The 22,807-nt window shown below is 47.6% G+C and overlaps 1 protein-coding gene across 1 annotated transcript in view; it reads left to right on the top strand.

Annotated features, from left to right (window-relative positions):
* DYNC1H1 (dynein cytoplasmic 1 heavy chain 1) overlaps positions 1-22,807 on the top strand; it is an 88,621-nt gene that overhangs the window by 44,883 nt on the left and 20,931 nt on the right. The window contains exons 28-49 of the mRNA XM_054448399.2: positions 13-113; positions 1,189-1,348; positions 2,845-3,088; positions 3,276-3,459; positions 3,740-3,952; positions 4,878-5,116; positions 5,317-5,473; positions 8,097-8,324; positions 8,846-9,076; positions 9,340-9,480; positions 9,757-9,990; positions 10,079-10,285; positions 10,374-10,495; positions 11,440-11,605; positions 12,883-13,046; positions 15,710-15,839; positions 19,628-19,761; positions 20,228-20,342; positions 20,444-20,605; positions 20,680-20,894; positions 20,998-21,202; positions 22,600-22,773. Of these exons, the coding sequence (XP_054304374.1) occupies positions 13-113; positions 1,189-1,348; positions 2,845-3,088; positions 3,276-3,459; positions 3,740-3,952; positions 4,878-5,116; positions 5,317-5,473; positions 8,097-8,324; positions 8,846-9,076; positions 9,340-9,480; positions 9,757-9,990; positions 10,079-10,285; positions 10,374-10,495; positions 11,440-11,605; positions 12,883-13,046; positions 15,710-15,839; positions 19,628-19,761; positions 20,228-20,342; positions 20,444-20,605; positions 20,680-20,894; positions 20,998-21,202; positions 22,600-22,773 (3,926 nt within the window). The remainder of the gene's footprint in view (positions 1-12; positions 114-1,188; positions 1,349-2,844; positions 3,089-3,275; positions 3,460-3,739; positions 3,953-4,877; positions 5,117-5,316; positions 5,474-8,096; positions 8,325-8,845; positions 9,077-9,339; positions 9,481-9,756; positions 9,991-10,078; positions 10,286-10,373; positions 10,496-11,439; positions 11,606-12,882; positions 13,047-15,709; positions 15,840-19,627; positions 19,762-20,227; positions 20,343-20,443; positions 20,606-20,679; positions 20,895-20,997; positions 21,203-22,599; positions 22,774-22,807) is intronic.

The following is a 22,807-nucleotide window of genomic DNA, read 5'->3' on the forward strand; positions in this document are numbered from 1 at the left end:
TTCTTTAAACAGGACCTGCTGGAACTGGGAAAACAGAGTCTGTCAAAGCTCTTGGCCATCAGCTTGGACGGTTTGTTTTAGTTTTCAACTGTGATGAAACCTTTGATTTCCAGGTGAGACACTTTATGGGATCCACCTAAAATGTAATGCCCTGCAGGGATCATTTGGGGAATATCAAGCTCATACCTCTCTCAAAGCCATTGGCCTTACAGCTCATCGTGGTTTATATGGCCTCCTGAGTCCTGTAGTAGGGATAGGTGTTATTTTAAAGTGTTTGAGGTGTCCAGCATACATGCTTTGAAGTTGACTTTAGTTTTATGTTTTCAAAGTTAGATCTTTAGTGTAATATTTTTCTAACATGTCAGTTTTTTGAAGACATTTTTAGTGCCTGTGTCTTGGAATAAGCACATATTATGGAAGAGGTTTATCTTTAATCAACAAAAAGTGATAGAATAAAAACAGTAGCTTTGTCATTGAGATTTTATTGGCACAGAAGGAAAGAAGGTGTTATACTTTACATCTGTCCTGATAATGGCTGTTGTTCATGAAGTAACTGCTGTATGTAGGCACTGGGCCCCTCACCTGAGGTGTGACTCTGATTTATCCTTCACAACCGCCGTGGGCGTAGGTAGTATTATTCCCATTTCACAGATGAGGAGATGTGCGTTTCAAAAAGATATGACTTGCCCAAGGCCAACCAGATCGTCAGAGTCAGGGTTTGAGCCCTGTGAAGCCAGCACTGCACTGAGGCAGGTGGTATGGTAGTCTGCTCAGGCCACCATATCCAAGCAGCACAGGCTGTGTGGCTTAACAATAGAAATGTATTTCCTCACAGTTCTGGAGGCTGGGGAGTCCAAGATCAAGGTGCCAGCGAGGTTCAGTTCCCAATGAGGACCCTCTTCCTGGCTTGCACATGGCTATTTTGTCGCCACAAGGCCTTTCCTCGGAATACATGCAGGGAGAGTGCTCTGGTTCCTCCTCCTCTTCTTATAAGGGCACCAGTCCTGTGGATCAGCGGCCCCAACCCTTACGGCCTCATTTAACCTTAGTTATGGCCTTACATGCTCTTTCGCTAAAGACAAACCCACTAAGGTTAGGGCATCAACATACTGATTTGTGGCAAGGGAGAGGGGAGACAATTGAGGGCACAGCAGGTGGTTTTAGCTTCTTTCTTCCTCTCCTTTCCAGGCAATGGGCCGGATCTTTGTGGGCCTTTGCCAGGTGGGTGCCTGGGGCTGCTTTGACGAGTTCAACCGCCTGGAGGAGCGGATGCTCTCGGCTGTGTCACAGCAGGTGCAGTGCATACAGGAAGCACTGCGTGAACATTCCAACCCCAACTACGACAAGAGTAAGACACCTCTTCTTCAAAAATTACTTAGAGAATGTAGAGGGAAATTCCGTAGTGAACTAATTTTCTACCTCTTGCATTAGAAATAAGCAAGAATTTAGCTCACAGGAACTCACTGTTACAGGCAGTATAGTGAGCTGTGGTTAAAGACGGAAGGTAAGAAACCCAGGCCAGGCGTAGTGGCTCACGTGTGTAATCCCAGCACTTTGGGAGGCCGAGGAGGTCAGGAGTTCAAGACCAGTCTGGCCAACATGGTGAAACCCATCTCTACTGAAAATATAAAAATTAGCCTGACATGGTGGTGCACGCCTATAATCCCAGCTACTCAGGAGGCTGAGGCAGGGAGAGTCCCGTGAACCCAAGAGGCAGAGGTGGTAGTGAACTGAGATCATGCGACTGCACTCCAGCCTGGGCCACAGAGCAAAACTGTCCCCCCCAAAAAAAGAAACCCAGGACTGTACTGCATTACAGCTTTTAGTCCTCATTCTAGGGCAGCAGCATAGAGGTTTCTATGTCCTAGGACAACCAAAAACCTGAGCAGTCCTTCCTCAGCCAGCCAGCTGCCCCCGTGCTCCCTTAGAGCTTGTGTGTTCCCTCCATGGTCTTTGCCACGGGATGAGCGTGTCCTCTGGTGTAGGCCCTTGGTGCCCCCTCTTCATTCTCACATCATCAGAGAGCCAGCCTCCCCAGCCACCTGTCTGGCCAGTGTTCTGCCATCTGTCTTTGGAAACAAGCCCTTTATCACGATAGGAGCAGCTGTCGGAGAGGCCCCAGGGACCACTTCCCTTCCCGGTTCAACACAAAGTCCCAGCATGTGGGGTCAGGGAGGGTGGGTTGCTGAAGGAGGCAAACATTTGGGTATTGGGTAGGTGTGAAATTCTGTCTTATGTGCACAGTGTAGCTTTTAATGTTTCCTTTTATTGCATAATAACAACTTGCCTTATGGAGAATTCCCCAGACCTCCTAAATAAAACAGAAGGAGTGTGGAGGAAAGCAACACTTGCCTTTGTGATCAGTATTCTCTTAAGGCGAGAATACACTTTGTTCCAAAGTGGCTCAGAGGTGCTTGGAGGTTTGGGTTTTTTTTATTTTGATGATGCTAAGAGCAGGTAATTCCCATGATCTAAGCCAGTCAGTGTCACGGCATTTATTCCTTTTTATTTTTGCACATTTGTTGGACTGCATCTCTATCTCGAGTTCTCCATGACACTCAGTGTTGTGTTGCCCAAGTAAAATAGTGATCTCTGCCTCTGGTGGCTTGACCTGGGACACATGTGCACATGAGGTACCTGGGAATGGGTCCACCTGGGCTGGGAGAACGTGGCTGGTGGTCCCCGAAGAAAGGCCAGAGAGCAGCCCCCCCAGGAAGCCTCTACTCCAGCTCTCTGGGAGAATGAGAGCTTTGTCTGTTGTTTTAGAGACATTTTAGAATGGGCTGTTTTTTTTTTTTTTTTTTTTAAACATCTCTAGTCTTAACACTATCATCTCATTCTTAGCCTCTGCCCCCATTACTTGTGAGCTGCTGAACAAACAAGTCAAGGTGAGCCCAGACATGGCCATCTTCATCACCATGAACCCTGGCTACGCGGGCCGGTCTAACCTTCCTGACAACTTGAAGAAACTGTTCCGGAGCTTGGCCATGACCAAGCCTGACCGGCAGTTAATCGCCCAGGTCATGCTGTACTCACAGGGTTTCCGCACTGCTGAAGTGCTTGCCAACAAAATCGTCCCGTTTTTTAAGTAAGTAGCCTAGAATTCTTCATAATCATGTTTCTTGCATATGTTAAATGTGTCCATTTAACCTTAAAATTTTTATGTGTAATGATGGTACGTCTTTAAAATATCCATCTCTGATTTCTTGACACTTGACCCTATTATTGCTTAAAGTATACTGTTATTAAAGAAAGCCTTTTTTTTTCTTTTCTAGACTATGCGATGAGCAGCTCTCTTCCCAAAGCCATTATGACTTTGGTCTTCGGGCTTTGAAGAGTGTGCTGGTGAGTGCAGGCAATGTGAAGAGAGAGAGAATCCAGAAGATAAAGAGGGAGAAAGAGGAACGAGGGGAAGCAGTTGATGAAGGAGAAATTGCTGAAAATCTCCCTGAACAAGAGGTTCGTTACAAACGTTTTGATCACTCAAACCTTATACGTTATTTAAATTTACCTTTTTAACATTTAAGCCATGACTTGTGAGTTTTTCTTGCAGTTCACATGTCTTGGGATGGCTGAAATAGACTGTAATGTTGACCCAGTGAGTCGAGTGCACGAATGTGGGCGAGTGGTGCTCGTACCCTTTGTTCACCAACAGTTACTGATCACGCACCTCCTGGGGATGCAGCAGGCGGTACTTGAGCCATGCTCCGCTGCTCACAGCCCAGCCCTCTCCCCGTAGATTCTGATACAGAGCGTCTGTGAGACAATGGTGCCGAAGCTGGTGGCAGAGGACATCCCGCTGCTCTTCAGCCTCCTGTCGGACGTGTTCCCTGGAGTCCAGTATCACAGGGGTGAGATGACTGCCCTTCGAGAAGAGCTGAAGAAAGTGTGTCAGGAGATGTATTTGACATATGGAGATGGAGAAGAAGTTGGTGGAATGTGGGTTGAAAAGGTAACTTGGATTGTTTCACTGGCCACTGCCCTCACAGACCCTGCTGGCTTTAGTGTCCGGTAATGACAACCGTGGGCCCTTTGATGAAACTGTCCACAAAGGCTGTGGAGGTGCATAATATGCTTTATGAAGATTTTCCCAAGGCCTAATTGAATTTTTTGTTGTTGTTGTTTAAATGAAGAGGAAACAATACTTAACCTGAAAATTTTACATGATACAGTTCAATTTCTGAAAATGCTAAGTGCATGACTATATTGGAAAGTTGTTTATACTGGTAAAAATTCTGCTTACAAGACTTTCCAGTGCCAGAGATGAACAACCTAAATCGCTGATCAATACGTAGTTTACATTCTGTATTGGCTTCTTTCCTTCCTCTATGTGATTCATTTAAGAAAAAGTTTATTGTTTATACAAGCTGTGTGTGTTTGGCCTGAGAGATGCTGTACGGGATTGAACACACAGCTCATCCATTCGGTCTCTTGTTGTCCTTGGCGGGATCTGATGTGTGCTTGTTGAGGCTGCTCATTGGTGTCTCCTTTCCCACTGGCTTCAGCCTTCCTGACTTAGTAAAGAACTCGCCACAGTTTGGAAATGTTTGTCTTAGATGTGACCTGTGTAACATCTCTCCAGTTGGGGAGTTTCAGTACTTGCCTTTAATAATCCATAGATAGGCACTTGTAATCCCAGCTACTTGGGAGAGTGAGGAAGGAGAATCACTTGAACCTGGGAGGTGGAGCTTGTCGTGAGCTGAGATCATGCCACTGCACTCCAGTCTGGGCTACAGAGAGAGACTCCGTTTCAGAAAAAAAAAAAAAAAATCCACACATAATGTTTCTTGCTCATTTTCACAAGAGGTGGCTGAGTGAGGAGCTGTCCCCATTCCTCCTCTGGGATGGTCACTGTGCTGGTCTGTTGGGCCCTGCAGGTTCTCCAGCTCTATCAGATCACCCAGATCAATCATGGCCTGATGATGGTGGGGCCCTCGGGAAGTGGGAAGAGCATGGCCTGGCGTGTCCTGCTGAAGGCATTGGAGAGACTTGAGGGTGTAGAAGGTGTGGCCCATATCATCGACCCCAAGGCCATCAGCAAAGACCACCTCTACGGAACCCTGGACCCCAACACCAGGGAATGGACAGATGGGCTCTTCACACACGTGCTGAGAAAGTACGTCTTCTTTGATCTGTGTTTGTGTTCTCCTGGATATGGGCCCTAATTACTTTGCTCTCACAAGAGCAGAGTATACATTATTTTTCAACTGAAGTCTGAGCAGATTAAAGGTCACTTCAGAAACCATCATTTGTAAACATGCTTAATGTTAAAATCTTGATTTAGTCAGCAGCTATTTTAAAATCCTTCCCAACCAGGATCATCGACAGCGTGAGAGGCGAGCTGCAGAAGCGCCAGTGGATCGTCTTTGATGGCGATGTGGATCCAGAGTGGGTTGAGAACTTGAACTCAGTGCTGGATGACAATAAGCTCCTAACTCTGCCCAATGGAGAGCGCCTCAGTCTTCCACCCAATGTAAGTAGCCTTTTGTATGTCATCAACTGAGTAATTCCTTTTGACCAACTAAACTTCATGTGCTAGCTAAGTGCAGCTCTGGAGTCATGGACCCACATTCCATGGAGTAGTGATCATTGTCTAAGTAATTTTCAAAGGTAGCATCTCAACTGCTAGATTTTTTTTCCATTTCCATGGCTAGTGAGAAACATTTTAATAGGTTTTATTAATGGCTTTCTATCATTTATTGAGTAATAAGCACACTCTATGATTATGAGTTAACCCTGTATGGTGGGGTTGTCGTTAAGGTTTCTAAAGCTGTTATACATCTAGAGAGTTGGGAAAATGAGAAATTTGGAATGGGGCTTTCTAGGCTGTCCCTTGGAAAATGAGTGCATGATGCAGGTGCCTGACAACACCTACTGATCAGTAAACACAGTCAGGCCCGGTGTGGATTTGCACTGAGTCACACCCTGTTCTAGATGCTGAAAATACAGCAGTAAGAAAGCAAGAAGACAGGCCGGGCGCGGTGGCTCACGCCTGTAATCCCAGCACTTTGGGAGGCCGAGGCGGGTGGACTACGAAGTCAGGAGATCGAGACCATTCTGGCTAACATGATGAAACCCCGTCTCTACTAAAAATATAAAAAATTAGCGGGGCATGGTGGTGGGTGCCTGTAGTCCCAGCTACTCAAAAGGCTGAGGCAGGAGAATCGCTTGAACATGGGAGGCGGAGGTTGCAATGAGCCGAGATCGCGCCACTGCACTCCAGCCTGGGCGACAGAGCGAGACTCCGTCTCAAAAAAAAAAAACAAAAGCAGGAAGACAAAAGCCCTTGCTCACGTGTGATGCAATTGGACAAACAAAATGAATAGTGATTGGTGCAAAGAAAAAAAGAAATGGAAAGCGAGCTGTCAGGTGTTGGTGGGGGTTGGAGGTTAAAATGTGAAGCCTTCCCTGAGAACGTGGTTTGAGCAGACACTTAGGGGAGTGAGGGAGTAGGTCCCAAGTCTCCCAAGTATTCTCAGCAAAGGAACACACAGGAGTAGCAGGTCTGGGACAGGGGGCCGGTGTACGTGAGGACAGCAAGGGGCAGTCGGCTGAAGCGGAGAGGACTGGGGAGGACAAGTCAGGGCTGAGACCGGAGAGGAAACAAGGCAGGTCAGGGTCCTTGGAGGTCATTGTGGGGGGTGTGAGTTTGTACACTGGGCAAGCTGGGATCCATGGAGCAGCCTGGACAGGAGCGATGTTCCCTGATGTATGTCCACGAAGATCCGTCTGGCTGCCATTTGGAGAACGAAGAGGGCAGGGTGAAAGCCAGGAGGCCAGTTGGAGGCTGCCTCAGACCTCCAGGCACCAGGGACAGGGGGCGAGCTGGCAGCAGCGAAGGTGCTGAGAGGTGACTGACTGTGGCTGGAGTTTAAAGCATGCATGGGATTTGCTGATGGACTAGATGTGGGTGTGAGGGAAAGGAATCAAGGATGATGTGAGGTTTCTGGCCTGATCAGCTTATGAGCCTTTAACAACAAGGCTTAGGATTGGTATTTATCTCAGTTTCAGGAGCCAGCCATGGATTCTTAGTACTGTCTGAAAGTGTGCACTTACTCCAGCAACTCAAGTTCTGCTCTGACAGCTGATCCAGTAGAGTCTAACTCTTGTCAGAGGAGATTAATCTCCTTGTGAGGCAATTACAGCTCCGAAGTTAAGGCTCTGGAGTCCGACCACCTGCTTTGAATCTCAACCACTTACTAGCAGTGGGACCCCAGCAAGTCACCTGCACCATCTTTAAACTGGAGATGAGGCCGGGCACGGTGGTTCGTGCCTGTCATCCCAGTACTTTGGGAGGCCAAGGCAGGTGGATCATCTGTGGTTAGGAGTTCAAGACCAACCTGACCAACATGATGAAACCCCGTCTCTACTAAAATGACAAAAAATTAGCTGGGCGTGGTGGCGCATGCCTGTAATCAGGAGGCTGAGACAGGAGACTCGCTTGAACCCGGGAGGCATTGCAGTGAGCTGAGATCACGCCATTGCATTCGAGCCTGGGCAACAGGAGCAAAACTCCATCTCAAAAAAAAAAAAAGAAAAACACCGGAGACGACAGCGTGCCTGCCTGGTCAGGTTATGTGAGACTGGAGGGATCCACACCCGGTGCGCACCCAGGACACAGTCACTGCTGACATCACACTTGGAGGGGCTGTTGCTTCTGTGCCCTCAAGAACAGTGGGAAACCTTAAGGTGGTTTGCCCTGCCCTTCTCACTGCCACACACACTTGTCCTGCCCAGATTCCTGTAGAGAGAATGGTGCATACTGTAGTGATGTGAGCTGTAGGTGCTTTTTGTTTTTTTTAAATAAGTGCAGAAAAAATTTTTTTTGAGACAGGTTTTCACTGTCACCCAGGCTGGAGTGCAGTGGCATGATCTCGGCTCACTGCAACCTCCACCTCCCAGGCTCAAGTGATTCTTCTCCCTCAGCCTCCCAAGTAGCTGCAATTACAGGCACACGCCACCATGGCCGGCTACTTTCTGTATAGGAAAATTAAGTTTTAAGTCACCCTTTCAGTGTATATATAGGTAAAAGAATCTTAATGTCCAGGTTTCTTCCAAATCTATGTCATTAAATCTGCTTAATGTTTTCTTTCAAGGTGAGAATAATGTTTGAGGTACAGGACTTGAAATACGCGACCTTGGCTACAGTGTCACGCTGCGGCATGGTCTGGTTCAGTGAGGATGTGCTGAGCACCGACATGATTTTCAACAACTTCCTGGCCAGGCTGCGCAGCATCCCGCTGGATGAAGGGGAGGATGAGGCACAGCGGCGGCGTAAGGGCAAAGAGGATGAGGGGGAGGAGGCCGCTTCCCCCATGCTGCAGGTACGCCCACGTGGGACCCACATATCATGACCTGAGGGTGCTAGGATGTTCAGATGTGGTCTCGCTGTGTTTCCCAGGCTGGTCTTGAACTCCTGGGCTCAAGCAATCCACCTGCCTTGGCCTCTCAAAGTGCTGGGATTACAGGCATGAGTCACTGTACCCAGCCAAGTTTTGTGTAATCAATGTTGTCTTCTGCCAGCTTAAACAAGGAAGCCCAGCTGTAGCAGCTACAAATGTTAAAAGTCATGTATGGGAAAATTTAAAGAATTCTTTCCATAATCTTACTTTTCTCTACAAATTGATGAAAGACTGCCCTTTTCCATGTTCAGTGGGAAAACCAAAGTTCCTGGGAAGCAGGGTTTTTGAGAACCACCAGGGTGAAGGAATGAGGATTGGTCATTGAAGCTTCATCCAAAATTATTTTCCAAGGTCGTATGATCTTCTCCTGGGACCAGGTTAGAATCGATGAGACTCGCCTGCCTTTTGAAAGATAGTTAAGTATCACTCATTCCACTTTCTAGATCCAAAGAGATGCAGCTACAATCATGCAACCGTACTTCACATCGAACGGCCTGGTCACCAAGGCGCTAGAGCACGCCTTCCAGCTGGAGCACATCATGGACCTAACACGCCTGCGCTGCCTGGGCTCGCTCTTCTCCATGCTGCACCAGGCCTGCCGCAACGTGGCGCAGTATAACGCCAACCACCCCGACTTCCCCATGCAGATCGAGCAGCTGGAGCGCTACATTCAGGTCAGGGGGCATCAGGGGCTTCACAGAGCTCACCACTGTGCCAGACCACAGGTCTGAGGACCTCTGAAATGCCGCACCTGTGTGGATGTGCGCTGTCTCCTAGGCGAGGGCAGAGCCTTCATTGAGGGACTAGGAAAGGTGCAGTGGGTGTCTGTGATGCAAGAAGACCGGGAACCACTGTCATTAGGTTAACTTTGCTGTAAGTGTCTTTCTTTTGTTGTTGAAATTTTATAAAAATCAAAGTTTAATTCCTTTTTTAATAGCGATATCTGGTTTATGCCATACTCTGGTCCCTGTCTGGAGACAGCCGGCTAAAAATGAGAGCAGAGCTGGGTGAATACATCAGAAGAATCACGACCGTGCCTCTGCCCACTGCGCCCAACATACCCATTATCGATTATGAGGTGAGCATGCAGTTACCATCCGTGTTTCTGATTCTCGCCTTGTTGATTTAACTCATCCTGGAACAAGCTGACTATGGACCTTGACTTCATCTTTTCATTTTATTCCATTTCATAGAAGGACTTTATCCTTTTAGTTCCATGTGTTAGCAAAGAATTCAGATTAACCTGACCGATTTCTTCCTTGTTCTGAAAGTTCAAGTTTGTGTTCAGGTAAACAAACCTCGTGAGGAGGCACCTTGGTTGCAGCCGGACTCATACTTCCATCTCTGTGTGTAGGTGTCCATCAGCGGAGAGTGGTCTCCATGGCAGGCCAAGGTGCCTCAGATTGAAGTGGAGACGCACAAGGTGGCAGCCCCTGATGTCGTCGTGCCGACACTGGACACAGTCCGCCACGAAGCCCTCTTGTACACTTGGCTGGCCGAGCACAAACCCCTGGTCTTGTGTGGCCCTCCTGGGTCTGGCAAGACCATGACACTCTTCAGCGCCCTCCGGGCCTTGCCTGACATGGAGGTAAAGAGACCAGGAGGTGGACAGCAGACCTTTTGGTGTTGAGCGTGGGGTTGGTCTTACAGTGCGGTTTTGTGTCTTCCCTCCAAAGGTGGTGGGTCTCAATTTCTCCAGTGCTACTACTCCAGAGCTGCTTCTGAAGACTTTCGATCACTACTGCGAGTACAGGCGCACGCCTAACGGAGTTGTTTTGGCTCCTGTTCAACTTGGAAAGTGGCTGGTGTTGTTCTGTGATGAAATCAATTTGCCAGATATGGATAAATATGGGACCCAGAGGGTCATATCCTTCATCAGACAGGTTTGTTTCTATACACAAGGCCCTTCCTGCCCCACAGTGTTTCTTGTTCACATTTTGCCCCTAATGTGGTACCTGTCCCTTCCTTCAGATGGTGGAGCATGGAGGCTTTTACCGTACCTCAGATCAAACGTGGGTGAAGCTGGAGAGAATCCAGTTTGTTGGGGCTTGTAATCCCCCCACGGACCCTGGAAGAAAGCCCCTCTCACACAGGTAAAACAGCTTGGTAGACTGCTCTGCTTCACACACACACAGCTCCAGGATTGCTGTAAACACAACGCCACAAAAACCTGATTTTGATAATAAAGACAACAATACTGCTTATCGTGAGTTCCTCTTGGGTTATTTCTCTGTGCTGTAATGCCAGGAAAACATGTTAAAAATAAAAGCACTGGCCGGGCGTGGTGGCTCACGCCTATAATCCCAACACTTTGAGAGGCCGAGGCGGGTGGATCACGAGGTTAGGAGATCAAGAGCATCCTGGCTAACACAGTGAAACCCCATCTCTACTGAAAATACAAAAAATTAAGGCTGGGCGTGGTGGCTCACGCCTGTAATCCCACCACTTTGGGAGGCCGAGACGGGCAGATCACGAGGTCAGGAGATTGAGACCATCCTGGCTAACACAGTGAAACCCCATCTCTACTAAAAATACAAAAAATTAGCCATGTATGGTGGCGGGCGCCTGTAGTCCCAGCTACTAGGGAGGCTGAGGCAGAAGAATCTCTTGAACCTGGGAGGCGGAGCTTGCAGTAAGCCGAGATCGCGCCACTGCACTCCAGCCTGGGCGACAGAGCGAGACTCCGTCTCAAAAAAATAAATAAATAAATAAAATGAAATAAAAGCATTGCTCTCTTGGTAGTGATGAACTGCTCCAGACTCATCTGTAGAGCCAAGATGAGGCTGAAATAAGCCTTGGTTATTTTTTCATCTTTGCTGGTTTCTTTTTTAAGTGTTTTCCATCAACCGTTGTGTGTCAGACCCCAAGCCTGAGCAGTGTGTGTGTGATCTCACCTAACACTGATGTCAAGTCTGCATAGCTGGGTTAGGAAGCGACCTCCAGACAGGGCCCTGGACAGGGCGAGTCCACTGGCACAGTGCCCCTTCCTTGGAGGCGCTGTTAGGGAGGGGCGCTGAGCTGGGCTGTCTGTGCACAGGTTCCTGCGTCACGTGCCTGTGGTGTATGTGGATTACCCGGGCCCCGCCTCCCTCACACAGATCTACGGCACCTTCAACCGCGCCATGCTGAGGCTTATTCCATCCCTGCGGACGTATGCAGAGCCGCTCACTGCTGCCATGGTGGAGTTCTACACCATGTCTCAGGTACGCAGAGTTTCTTTGCTTTTCCAGAAATTGTTTTCCTCTCATAATTAAGGCACTCTATTGGCCAGGTGTGGTGGCTCACACCTGTAATCCCAGCATTTTGGGAGGCCGAGGTGGGTGGATCCTTTGAGCCCAGGAGTTTGAGACCAGTCTGGACAACATGGCAAAACCCTGTCTCTACAAAAAATAGGTGGGCGTGGTGGTGCATGCTTGTAGTGTCAGCTTCCCAGGAGGCTGAGGTGGGAGAGTTGCTTGAACCTGGAGGCAGAGCTTACGGTGAGCCGTGATTGTGCCACTGCACCAGCCTGAGTGACAGAGTGAGACTCTATCTCAAAAATAAATGAGAACTCTATTGAAATAAAGATTGGACTTTATTCAGAGATGTTATTGAGCCAAGAGACTTTCTCCAAGGTCTGTCATCAAAGTCACTTTTCTATGCAGGTACTAAGACTGCTGACATTTCCGTGCTTAATCATTATCCTATATGTGTGTATGTATGTGTATATGATGAAAATAGAGCTATGCAGTGTCTAAATGTATATAAAGGCTGCATATCTGCCAAATTGCTCTCAAGATAGTTGGACCAGCTACGCTCCCACCAGCAGTACCCGCTTCCCTATATTCTGCAACATTTAAAAAATAGTCATTAACAAAAATGTCTTTGTCCATTTGGTGAGAAATGACTCTCGTTGCTATTTGCATTTCTCTGTTGAGCCTCCCATGGAGCCGCTGGCTGCGGGGGATGAGTGGGAGCCGCTGACTGCCCTGCTGTGTCTCCCTCACTCTTCATGCTTTGGAACGGCTTGTTTGTCAGAGGTGGCAGATGCTTTTTCCCAGCATTTAATTTGCCTTTAATTTTAAGTATTTCCAGAAGGATTTTTTGTAGTTTCATTGTTTAAATATTTAAATCGTTAAATATAATGTATTTCAGCATAAAGTGAGCAGCTTGAATCTAACTTTGTTCTGGACAGTTATCCAATTGTTCCAACATTGTTTACTCATTTGGAGACGGAGTCTCGCTCTGTCGCCAAGGCTGGAGTGCAGTGGCACAGTCTCGGCTCACTGCAACCTCCGCCTCCTGGGTTCAAGAGATTCTTCTGCCTCAGCCTCCCTAGTAGCTGGGACTACAGGCACCCACCACCATGTCCAGCTATCTTCTTAAATATTTCAGGGTCTAGGTTCTTTAATGTAAACATGTTTGCCGCATTTTACCCTTTGACCACTTCTCTGTGTCTTAAGATATTTACATGTAACTTCCATTTTTCTCATTCCCATAGGAGAGATTCACCCAGGATACACAACCTCACTATATCTATTCACCCCGTGAAATGACTAGGTGGGTGAGAGGCATCTTTGAAGCACTGAGACCTCTGGAGACCCTGCCCGTTGAAGGCCTCATTCGGATTTGGGCACATGAAGCTCTGCGTCTCTTCCAAGATAGGTAAGGGAAGCCGAGGATCCAGTTGGTCCCATTGTCCCCTGCTCTGAGTTCTTACAGCTGTCGGAGTTGGGGTCTTTGCAGGGGTGGCCTGCCTAAGTGAGAGCCAGATGGTGCCAGTGGTGGAAGGAGCAGAGTCAGCCAGGGCAGCCTCCCGTCTGGACACTGGTCACAGTTGCCCCAGGGTAACAAAGTCACAGTGCACTGAATGCACCGGCTGGCCCACCACTGTCTGCTTACACAAGGCACTTTCATAAACCTTGTGGCCGTAAACAGGGTACTTTTTTTTAAAGATACACCGTAGAAGTCAAAAAACGGGGCACTTAAATAAACCTTTTGAACTGTCAGGTGGGACCATATAAAGTAGCAGCTGCCTGTGATAACCTTACCAGAGCACGGGTTCACTGCTGAGTTAAAAGGTCTCCCAACAACTGCCCAGTGTGCATGCTCCGTGACCACCACCCCTCTTCCTGATTCTCAGTCTGTGTTCTCATCAAAGGCTTTGCAGCTGCAGCTCTGGGGCACTGGTTTTCTCTTTTACCTGTTGCCCACTTGGATCAATTCTTGTCTGGTAAGTTTTGAGTTTTTCTAGTTAAGTGACCAATACTTAAGGGAAAAAATTGCTAACGGATGACTGATTGGCATCAACTGTGGAAGGTTTGGTGGTTTGAATTGCAGTAAGATGACTTGGCAGATGGTTCCCTCCAGACTAAGAAATGCTTAAGTGTTTGGCAGCTGTGCCTCTGGACCAGGTGTCATCCTGCAGTTTTTCCTGTCATTACTGTATAAGGAGTCTCAGAATACTGCCTAGTTGTAATTACTGGCTTTCCAACCCGAGTCCTTGGCGTTCTTGGGCAACACCGGGTACATTACCGAGAGCCACTGTAAGAGATGAGCAGGCGAGGCAGAGTGCAGAGCGTGTTGGCCGTGGCAGCCCTGTTTTTATTTCTTATTGGAGTTCTGCTGCTTTTTAAACAGTCTTTCGTTATTGTTGCTGTGTCAGCTACCTTCACTCTCCCCTTTTCAATTAAAAAATAATTGGCTGGGCATAGTGGTTCACATCTATAATCCCAGCACTTTGGGAGGTCGAGGCAGGAGGATCATTGAGCCCAGGAGTTCAAGGCCAGCCTGACCAACATAGTGAGAACCCCCATCTCTACAAAAAATAAAAAATTAGCCAGGTGTGGTGGCGTGTACCTGTAGTCCCAGCTACTTGGGAGGCTGAGACAGGAAGATTGATAGAGCCTGGGAGGCTGCAGCTACAGTGAGCCATGATCATGCCACTACATTCCAGCCTGAGTGACAGAGCAAGACCCTGTCTCCCACAATATAGTTTTCACAGATTTCTAATACCACAGAGAATTTTGTTTAAATTCAAATGTAACAACAGCAGTTGTGCTTACAAATTCAGATTGGCTTCAATAAGTATATGCCTGCCTTCACTAGACCCTCACCTGGTAGCCTGCATAGGCGATCTTACAGTCAGCTTCTCAAAAGGTCCTCACACAGCAGCACAGTCACAGTCTCGCCTGCTTGCCTTGTAGTAAGTCTTAACACCTCTAAAACTACATGCATCACAGTTCCCATTTCTTTCTTTTTTTTTTTTTTTTTTTTTTTTTGAGACAGAGTCTCGCTTTGTCACCCAGGCTAGAGTGCAGTGGCATGATCTCAGCTCACTGCAACCTCCGTCTCCTGGGTTCAAAGCAATTCTTGTGCCCCAGCCCCCAGAGTAGCTGGGATTACAGACATGTGCCACCATGCCTGGCTGATTTTTATATTTTTAGTAGAGACAGGGTTTCACCACATTGGCCAGGCTAGTCTTGAACTCCTGACTTAAAGTGATCTGCCTGCCTCTGCCCTCCCAGAGTGCTGGGATTACAGCTCGAGACCAGCATAGCAAAACCCCATCTCTACTAAAAATACAAAAATTAGCTGGGCATGGTAGCACATGCCTGTAATCCCAGCTACTCAGGAGGCTGAGGCAGGAGAATCGCTTGAACCTGGGAAGCAGAGGTTGCAGTGAGCCAAGATCGTGCCACTGCACTTCAGCCTGGGCAACAGAGTGAGACTCTGTAAGTAAGTAAGATCGCGCCACTGCACTTCAGCCTGTTGCCAGGCTGTAATTAAGTAAGTAAGTAAGAATGAGACTCTGGGCCGGTTGAGGGGGCTCACGCCTGTAATCCCAGCACTTTGGGAGGCCGAGGCAGGTGGATCACGAGGTCAGGAGGTGGACACCATCCTGGCTAACACGGTGAAACCCTGTCTCTACTAAAAATACAAAAAATTAGCCAGGCGTGGTGGCGGGCGCCTGTAGTCCCAGCTACTCGGGAGGCTGAGGCAGGAGAATGGTGTGAACCCGGGAGGCGGAGCTTGCAGTGAGCCAAGATAGCGCCACTGCACTCCAGCCTTGGCGACAGAGAGAGACTCCGTCTCAAAAAAAAAAAAAGTGAGACTCTGTAAGTAAGTAAATAAATAAATATATATATAAAATTTCAGGCTGCCTAAGCTGTCATGAGTTCAGCTTTTAGGTTCGTCCATGCATAGTAAAGGAAGATGTGTGATAAAGACTGACTGCATCCTTTGGAAGAGCCCACAGCACCCACAAACATGGTGCTTCTTCACCATGCCATCTAGTTACCCAAATGCACATGCTGCTCTCCCCACAGACTCGTAGAGGATGAGGAGAGGCGTTGGACTGATGAGAACATCGACACGGTTGCTCTGAAGCACTTCCCTAACATCGACAGAGAGAAGGCAATGAGTCGACCCATCTTGTACAGCAACTGGCTGTCAAAGGTAGCAAACTCACATCATTTCAGACATACTTCTTTTTCTGCCATCCCTTTCTAACTCTAACGAATTCTAACGAATTATCTTCTACTCAAAAATATCTTTAGGCCGGGTATGGTGTCTCACACTTGTAATCCCAGCACTTTGGGAGGCTGAGGCAGGAGGATCACTTGATCCCAGGAGTTTGAGACCAGCCTGGGCAACATAGTAAGACCCCACCTGTACAAAAAAATTTGAAAATTTAGCCAGGCAAGGTAACTCACGCCTATGGTCCCAGCAACTTGGGAGGCTTGAGCCCAGGAAGTCACAGTGAGCTGTGGTCACGCCACCATAACTGCGGCCTGGGTAAAAGAGCAAAACCCTGTTTCAAAAAATACTTTAAAAAACAAAATATCGGCCGGGCGCAGTGGCTCCCACCTGTAATCCAAGCACTTTGGGAGGCTGAGGCAGTGGATCACCTGAGGTCGGGAGTTCGAGACCAGCCTGACCTACATGGAGAAACCCCATCTCTACTAAAAATACAAAATTAGCTGGGCGTGGTGACACATGTCTGTAATCCCAGCTATTTAGGAGGCTGAGGCAGGACAATCTTTTGAACCCAGGAGTCAGAAGTTGCGGTGAGCTGAGATCGTGCCATTGCACTGCAGCCTCAGCAACAAGAGCGAAACTCTGTCTCAAAAAAAAAAAATACAGCGAGGTGCAATGGCACACGCCTGTAATCCTAGCACTTTGGGAGGCCAAGGCAGGCAGATCACTTGAGGTCAGGAGTTCAAGACCAGCCTGGACAACATGCTGAAACTCCATCTCTACTAAAAAGACAAAAATTAGCCAGGCATGGTGGCACGTGCCTGTAATCCCAGCTACTCAGGAGTCTGAGAATCACTTGAACCCAGGAGGCAGAGGTTGCAGTGAGCCAAGGTCACGCCACTGCACTCCAGCCTGGGCAACAGAGCGAGATTCCGTCTCAAAAAAAAAATAAAAAAAGAATAAAAACTTAAAAAGAGTCCAGCTTGGGTGACAAAGTGATACCTTACCTCAAAAAAACACTTAAAAAACAAGAAAAATCTCTTTGTCCTAAAGTGCACTATAAAACAGGCTGCGGTTACAGCAGTGATGTGCTACAGGTTTGCAGTCACTGATACTTTAGGGCAGGAATTCCCAGGAGTATGGCTGGCTGGCTGCTGTTGGGGTTCTGACTTCTGTGTGAGGGTCGAGCCATTGGATTTGGAGCCGGTGGAAGGTGTTGCTTTAGCGGGTTTGCAGGGAAAGAAATCTTTGCTTCACAAATTTGTTTTCACATTCCTCACACTGAAAATAGGACAATTGTGAATAACTTGTGTGAAAGTGTTTCATATGCTAAAATGCCAGATGGAGTTCACCTCTCCAGAATAGCTGTGAGTTGTCCTTTTTCTCTGAAAAGGATGAGGACGTTTACTGAGTTACAGTCTTGACATGCATTTCATTGAGTAGCCCCAGGTGACAGACATGAGTAAGAGCTTCCTTTCGGCAGCTCCCACTCCAGTGGAGGAAAGAGCAGGACAGAGGGAGATAACTCAGGCTGGGAAGAGATTTCTGGGAGATTGACCCTTGCATTGGTCTTCGTGTGTTTAGGTCTTCTGAATGGCTTTCAGTGAAGTTCAGCTTTCTCTAGAAAGGTTCACCACGTCAGGGAGGGCATACAAGGCAGAGGGCCTGATAGGAGCTGGGAGTAGTAAGGTGAGTGTGTTCAATATTGGTAGAATTTTCTATACATTTTAAGACTCTAGGTACCCATTCTTTTTCATTTATAGGAAACTTCTCCCTGTGGCTTATCTTTTTTTTAACTTTTTTTTTTTTTTTCTTTGAAGATGGAGTCTCACTCTGTCGCCCAGGCTGGAGTGCAGCGGCGCTTTCTCAGCTCACTGCAAGCTCCGCCTCCTGGGTTCACGCCATTCTCCTGCCTCAGCCTCCCGAGTAGCTGGGACTACAGGCGCCCGCCACCACCCCCAGCTAATTTTTTGTATTTTTGGTAGAGATGGGGTTTCACCATGTTAGCCAGGATGGTCTCGATCTCCTGACCTCGTGATCCGCCCATCTCAGCCTCCCAGAGTGCTGGAATTACAGGCATGAATCACCGCGCCCAGCCGTTTTTTTACTCTTTATAAGGTCTTTTGAAGAACAAACGTTCTTAAAGATGTATCTTTCAGGCTGGGCACAGTGGCTCACACCTGTAATCCCAACACTTTGGGAGGCCAAGGTGGGTGGATCACCTGAGGTCAGGAGTTCGAGACCAGCCTGCCCAACATGGTGAAACCCCGTCTCGCCGAGGCGGGTGGATCACGAGGTCAGGAGTTCAAGACCAGCCTTACCAACATGGTGAAAACCCATCTCTACTAAAAATACAAAAATTAGCCGGGTGTGGTAGTGCATGCCTGTAATCTCAGCTACTCAGGAGGCTGAGGCAGGAGAATCACTTGAATCTAGGAGGCAGAGGTTGCAGTGAGCCGAGATTGTGCCATTGCACTCTAGCCTGGGCAACAGAGGGAGACTCTGTCTCCAAAAAAAAAAAAAAAAAAAAAAATTTGCTGGGCATGGTGGCGTGTGCCTATAGTCCCAGCTACTTGAGAGGCAGGCGACAGAGGGAGACTCTGTCTCAAAAAAAAAAAAAATTTGCCGGGTATGGTGGCGTGTGCCTATAGTTCCAGCTACTTGAGAGGCAGGAGAATCACTTGAACCCAGGAGGCAGAGGTTGCAGTGAGCCGAGATCAGGCCACTGCACTCTAGCCTGGGTGACAGAGTGAGACCCTGTCTCAAGGAAAAAAAAAAAAAAAAAAAATGTATCTTTGAAACCCTTAATCACATCTCTAATTGAGTTTGTGTATAGAGTGAGCAGTGGGTCCGTTTTCAGTTCTTTCCTTGTGGACGCCCATTATCCCAGCAAAGTTTATTAAATAATAATTTACTCTGCAGTATTTGTCTGTCATCATAGTTTCCTTGTGTGCATAGGTATCTGTTAGTTGCGCTCTGTGCTAAAACCACATGGTCCTGATTATGGTAATAAGCCTGTTTAATAAGGCAGGCCCAGGCCAGGTGTGGTGGCTCATGCCTGTAATCCCAGCACTTTGGGAGGCCGAGACCGGCAAATCACAAGGTCAAGAGATCAAGACCATCCTGGCCAACATGGTGAAACCCGTCTCTACTAAAAATACAAAAATTACCTGGGCATGGTAGCACGTGCCTGTAGTCCCAGCTACTTGGGAGGCTGAGGCAGGAGAATTGCTTGAACCCGGGAGGCAGAGGTTGCAGTGAGCTGAGATTGCGCCACCGCACTCCAGCCTGGTGACAGAGCGAGGCTACAAAAAAAAAAAAGGACAGGCCCTCACACCTGGTTCTTTTTTAGAGGGATCTTTGCTGTTCCAAATGAAATACAGAATTGGCTTGTCAGGTTGCACCAGGACAATAAGCACCTCCCACCACTGAGATTTTGATTGGGATTACATTGAACTTATGGATGAGTTTGATGGAACTGGCATTTTTATAGTAGAGTGTTTTTTCCTCCATGATCATGGTATGTCTCTTCATATATTGAGGTCATCTTCATTGCCTTTTGGTGAAGTTCAGTTTTCCCTATAAAAGTTTTTCATGTTTTTAGATCCATTCCTAGTGAATTTATATTTTTTTGCTATGTTGTAAATGATACCTTTTTTGTTGCATTTTTCAACAGTTTCTTCATGGTATGTGGAAATACAGTTGACTTTGGTCTAATAACTAATGTTTTTTTCTAAGTAATTTGGGTATTACCTTTTTTTCTATAGGATTACATCCCAGTAGACCAAGAAGAGTTAAGAGATTATGTCAAGGCTAGGCTGAAGGTCTTTTATGAAGAAGAACTTGATGTTCCGCTGGTCCTGTTTAATGAAGTCCTAGACCACGTGCTGAGGATTGACAGGTGGGCTTTTTTGTTGTTACAGCCCCACCTCTCGCCTAAGCTGCTCTTGAGTAAGTGTGTGTGCCAGGTCACGCCAGGCCTCATGCTGTCCTACCACCTCCACCTCAGCCTTCTCCGCCAAGCAGCTTCCCCCTTCTCTTCTTTCTAAGTCCAGCTTAACCATCCTCAGTTTATCCTAAGCAGAACTTCATTCTTCCTCCCCCAGCACTGCATACCTGCCATGATTATGGCCCTTTGACCTTCTGCTGGAATTGCATTAGTCTCTCATGTCAGTCTAGAGGACAGGACCGTGTCTTACTGGTCTTTGCATTCCTCCTGGACTTCACAAATAACAGTTGCTCAGCAAATGTTTAATATACAAGTTCAAGTTAAAACATGTCCAAAATACTGTAGACACTAGATATGAGTCAAAAGGGGAATGAGGCATTATAAGCCTTAACATTGATCAGTTCTCATAATGTTTCAGAATATTCCGTCAACCTCAAGGCCACTTGCTTCTGATTGGTGTTAGTGGAGCAGGAAAAACTACTCTGTCTCGTTTCGTCGCCTGGATGAACGGTTTAAGTGTGTACCAGATTAAGGTGCGTCTGGTCGGTGGCCTCTTAATCCCAGCAACAGATTCTTGATGTGTGTGCAGAGCTCAGTGAGTAGGAATGGACCTAACTTGCCTCTGCTTCTGTAGGTCCATAGGAAGTACACAGGGGAAGACTTTGATGAAGATCTACGGACAGTATTGAGACGTTCTGGCTGTAAAAATGAAAAGATAGCATTTATAATGGATGAATCTAATGTATTAGATTCTGGATTCCTGGAGCGAATGAATACCCTTCTGGCCAATGGAGAGGTAATTAGGTGACGTGTTGCGTTGCGTTACGTGTTACCGGGGGACCAGTAAGTCAGCACTGTGCTGTTTCCCAGGTGCCTGGTCTCTTTGAAGGAGATGAGTATGCCACCTTGATGACACAGTGCAAAGAGGGGGCGCAGAAGGAAGGCCTGATGCTGGACTCGCACGAGGAGCTCTACAAGTGGTTCACTAGCCAGGTTATCCGCAACCTCCACGTCGTGTTCACCATGAACCCGTCCTCGGAGGGACTCAAGGACCGGGCAGCCACATCGCCAGCACTTTTCAACAGGTACGCGGGCCTTTACTTGGCTCTGGGTCAGGAAAGTCGGTGTCCTTCCAGGGGACAAAGCCTGCCCCTCATAGCTGTCCTGAAACATGGGCCTCTTTCTCAGGTGTGTGTTGAATTGGTTTGGAGACTGGTCCACCGAAGCACTGTATCAGGTTGGCAAAGAATTCACAAGTAAGATGGACTTGGAGAAGCCAAATTATATCGTGCCTGATTACATGCCAGTTGTGTATGATAAGCTGCCACAGCCACCATCCCATCGGGAAGCCATTGTGAACAGCTGTGTGTTTGTTCATCAGACTCTTCACCAGGTGGGTTCAGTTTTGAGATCAACACATAAAATGCAAAACTAACCATCATGCTAATATAAAACTAAATTGCTATAAAAATAGACCTTAAGGCCAGGTGCAGTGACTCACGCCTATAATCCCAGCACTTTAGGAGGCCAAGGCGGGAGGATCACTTGAACCCAGGAGTGCAAGACCAGCCTGGGCAACATGGTGAGACCTCATCTCTACAAAAAAATACAAATAAAATCAGCCAGGCATGGTGGTGGGCACCTATAGTCCCAGCTACTCAGGAAGCTGAGGTGGGAGGATCACTTAAGCCCAGGAGGCAGAGGTTACATTGAGCTGAGATCACGCCACTGCAATCCAGCCTGGGCAACAGAGCGAGACCCAGACTCAAAAAAACATAAATAGACCTTAGGGCATTTCATGTTTGACATTGTACTGTTATTTGTAAAGGAAATACTTGTTTTTTACCTCTTACTTCTTTAATAACATCTCATTCTTGTCACTGGGCTGCAAATTCTGGAGCCGTCTAACACTTTAGTGCCCCCACTGACTCTGCCTCTGATAAAATGATCTCCTTTGCCTTTGTCTCCCACTGCTGCTGTATGTTCAGGCCCTTACTTTCTCCTCTAGATCAGGAATCAGCACGCTTTCTCTTTAAAGAGCCAGATCATAAATGTTTTAGCCTTTGCAGCTGGAGTAGTCTCGGGCACAGCTACTCAGTGCTGCCATTGTAGGGCAAAAGCCTCCAGAGACCATATATAAATGAAAGGGTGTGGCTGTGGCCAGTAAAACCTCATTACTGAAAAATGCAAGGCTTCGCCTGCTAACCATATTTTGCTAATCCTTGCTGTAGATTCTCTGTAATAGAAGAGCTCAGTCTACTCCTCTCTCCCAGAAGAGCTTTGTGAAATCCACTCTGAGCTTGTAGGTGTCCTGCGCCCAGCCCCTGCAGGCCATCTCCATTGCCCTTGGAATATCGTCCAGCCCTGGCTTCCCCTGGTGGTCTGATCATCTTGCTGTGCTTCAGAAATCAAGGGACCAGAGCAGTTTCTCACATCAGGCCTGCCTTGCCCCTTTCTTGTCATTTCTTACTAATAAAAGGTGGAAGCAGGCTAGCTAACCTTTCTATAGTAACTGACATTTGTGATGCCTTTTCACATAAGTACACCTCTAAAGTTGGTGTAATCACCATCCTCAGTTTAGGGAAGTTAAAGGGCTTAGAGAAGTTTGGAAGTGTAAGGGGTATCTCGAAAGCTCGAAGTGGCTAAGCTGAGGCCCGACTCGAGTGTTCTGGCCGCGAGGGCTGGGCTCCTTCTATCATGTCACACCCATCTGCCAAGGCCAAAATTGTTTTCTGAGGTTAAGTCACAGAGTTTCCTGAAGAGTGAGAAGATGTAACTATTTTCTGAAAGGCAAATGCTCGGCTAGCAAAGCGAGGCGGCAGAACCATGGCCATCACCCCTCGCCACTACCTGGACTTCATCAATCACTATGCCAACCTGTTCCACGAGAAGCGGAGCGAGCTGGAGGAGCAGCAGATGCACTTGAACGTGGGGCTCAGGAAGATCAAAGAGACAGTCGACCAGGTGCGTCACAGGCACAGATTCCTCACGGGAGTGA

The sequence above is a fragment of the Pongo pygmaeus genome, chromosome 15 (assembly GCF_028885625.2).
Source record: "Pongo pygmaeus isolate AG05252 chromosome 15, NHGRI_mPonPyg2-v2.0_pri, whole genome shotgun sequence".
Classification (NCBI taxonomy): domain Eukaryota; kingdom Metazoa; phylum Chordata; class Mammalia; order Primates; family Hominidae; genus Pongo; species Pongo pygmaeus.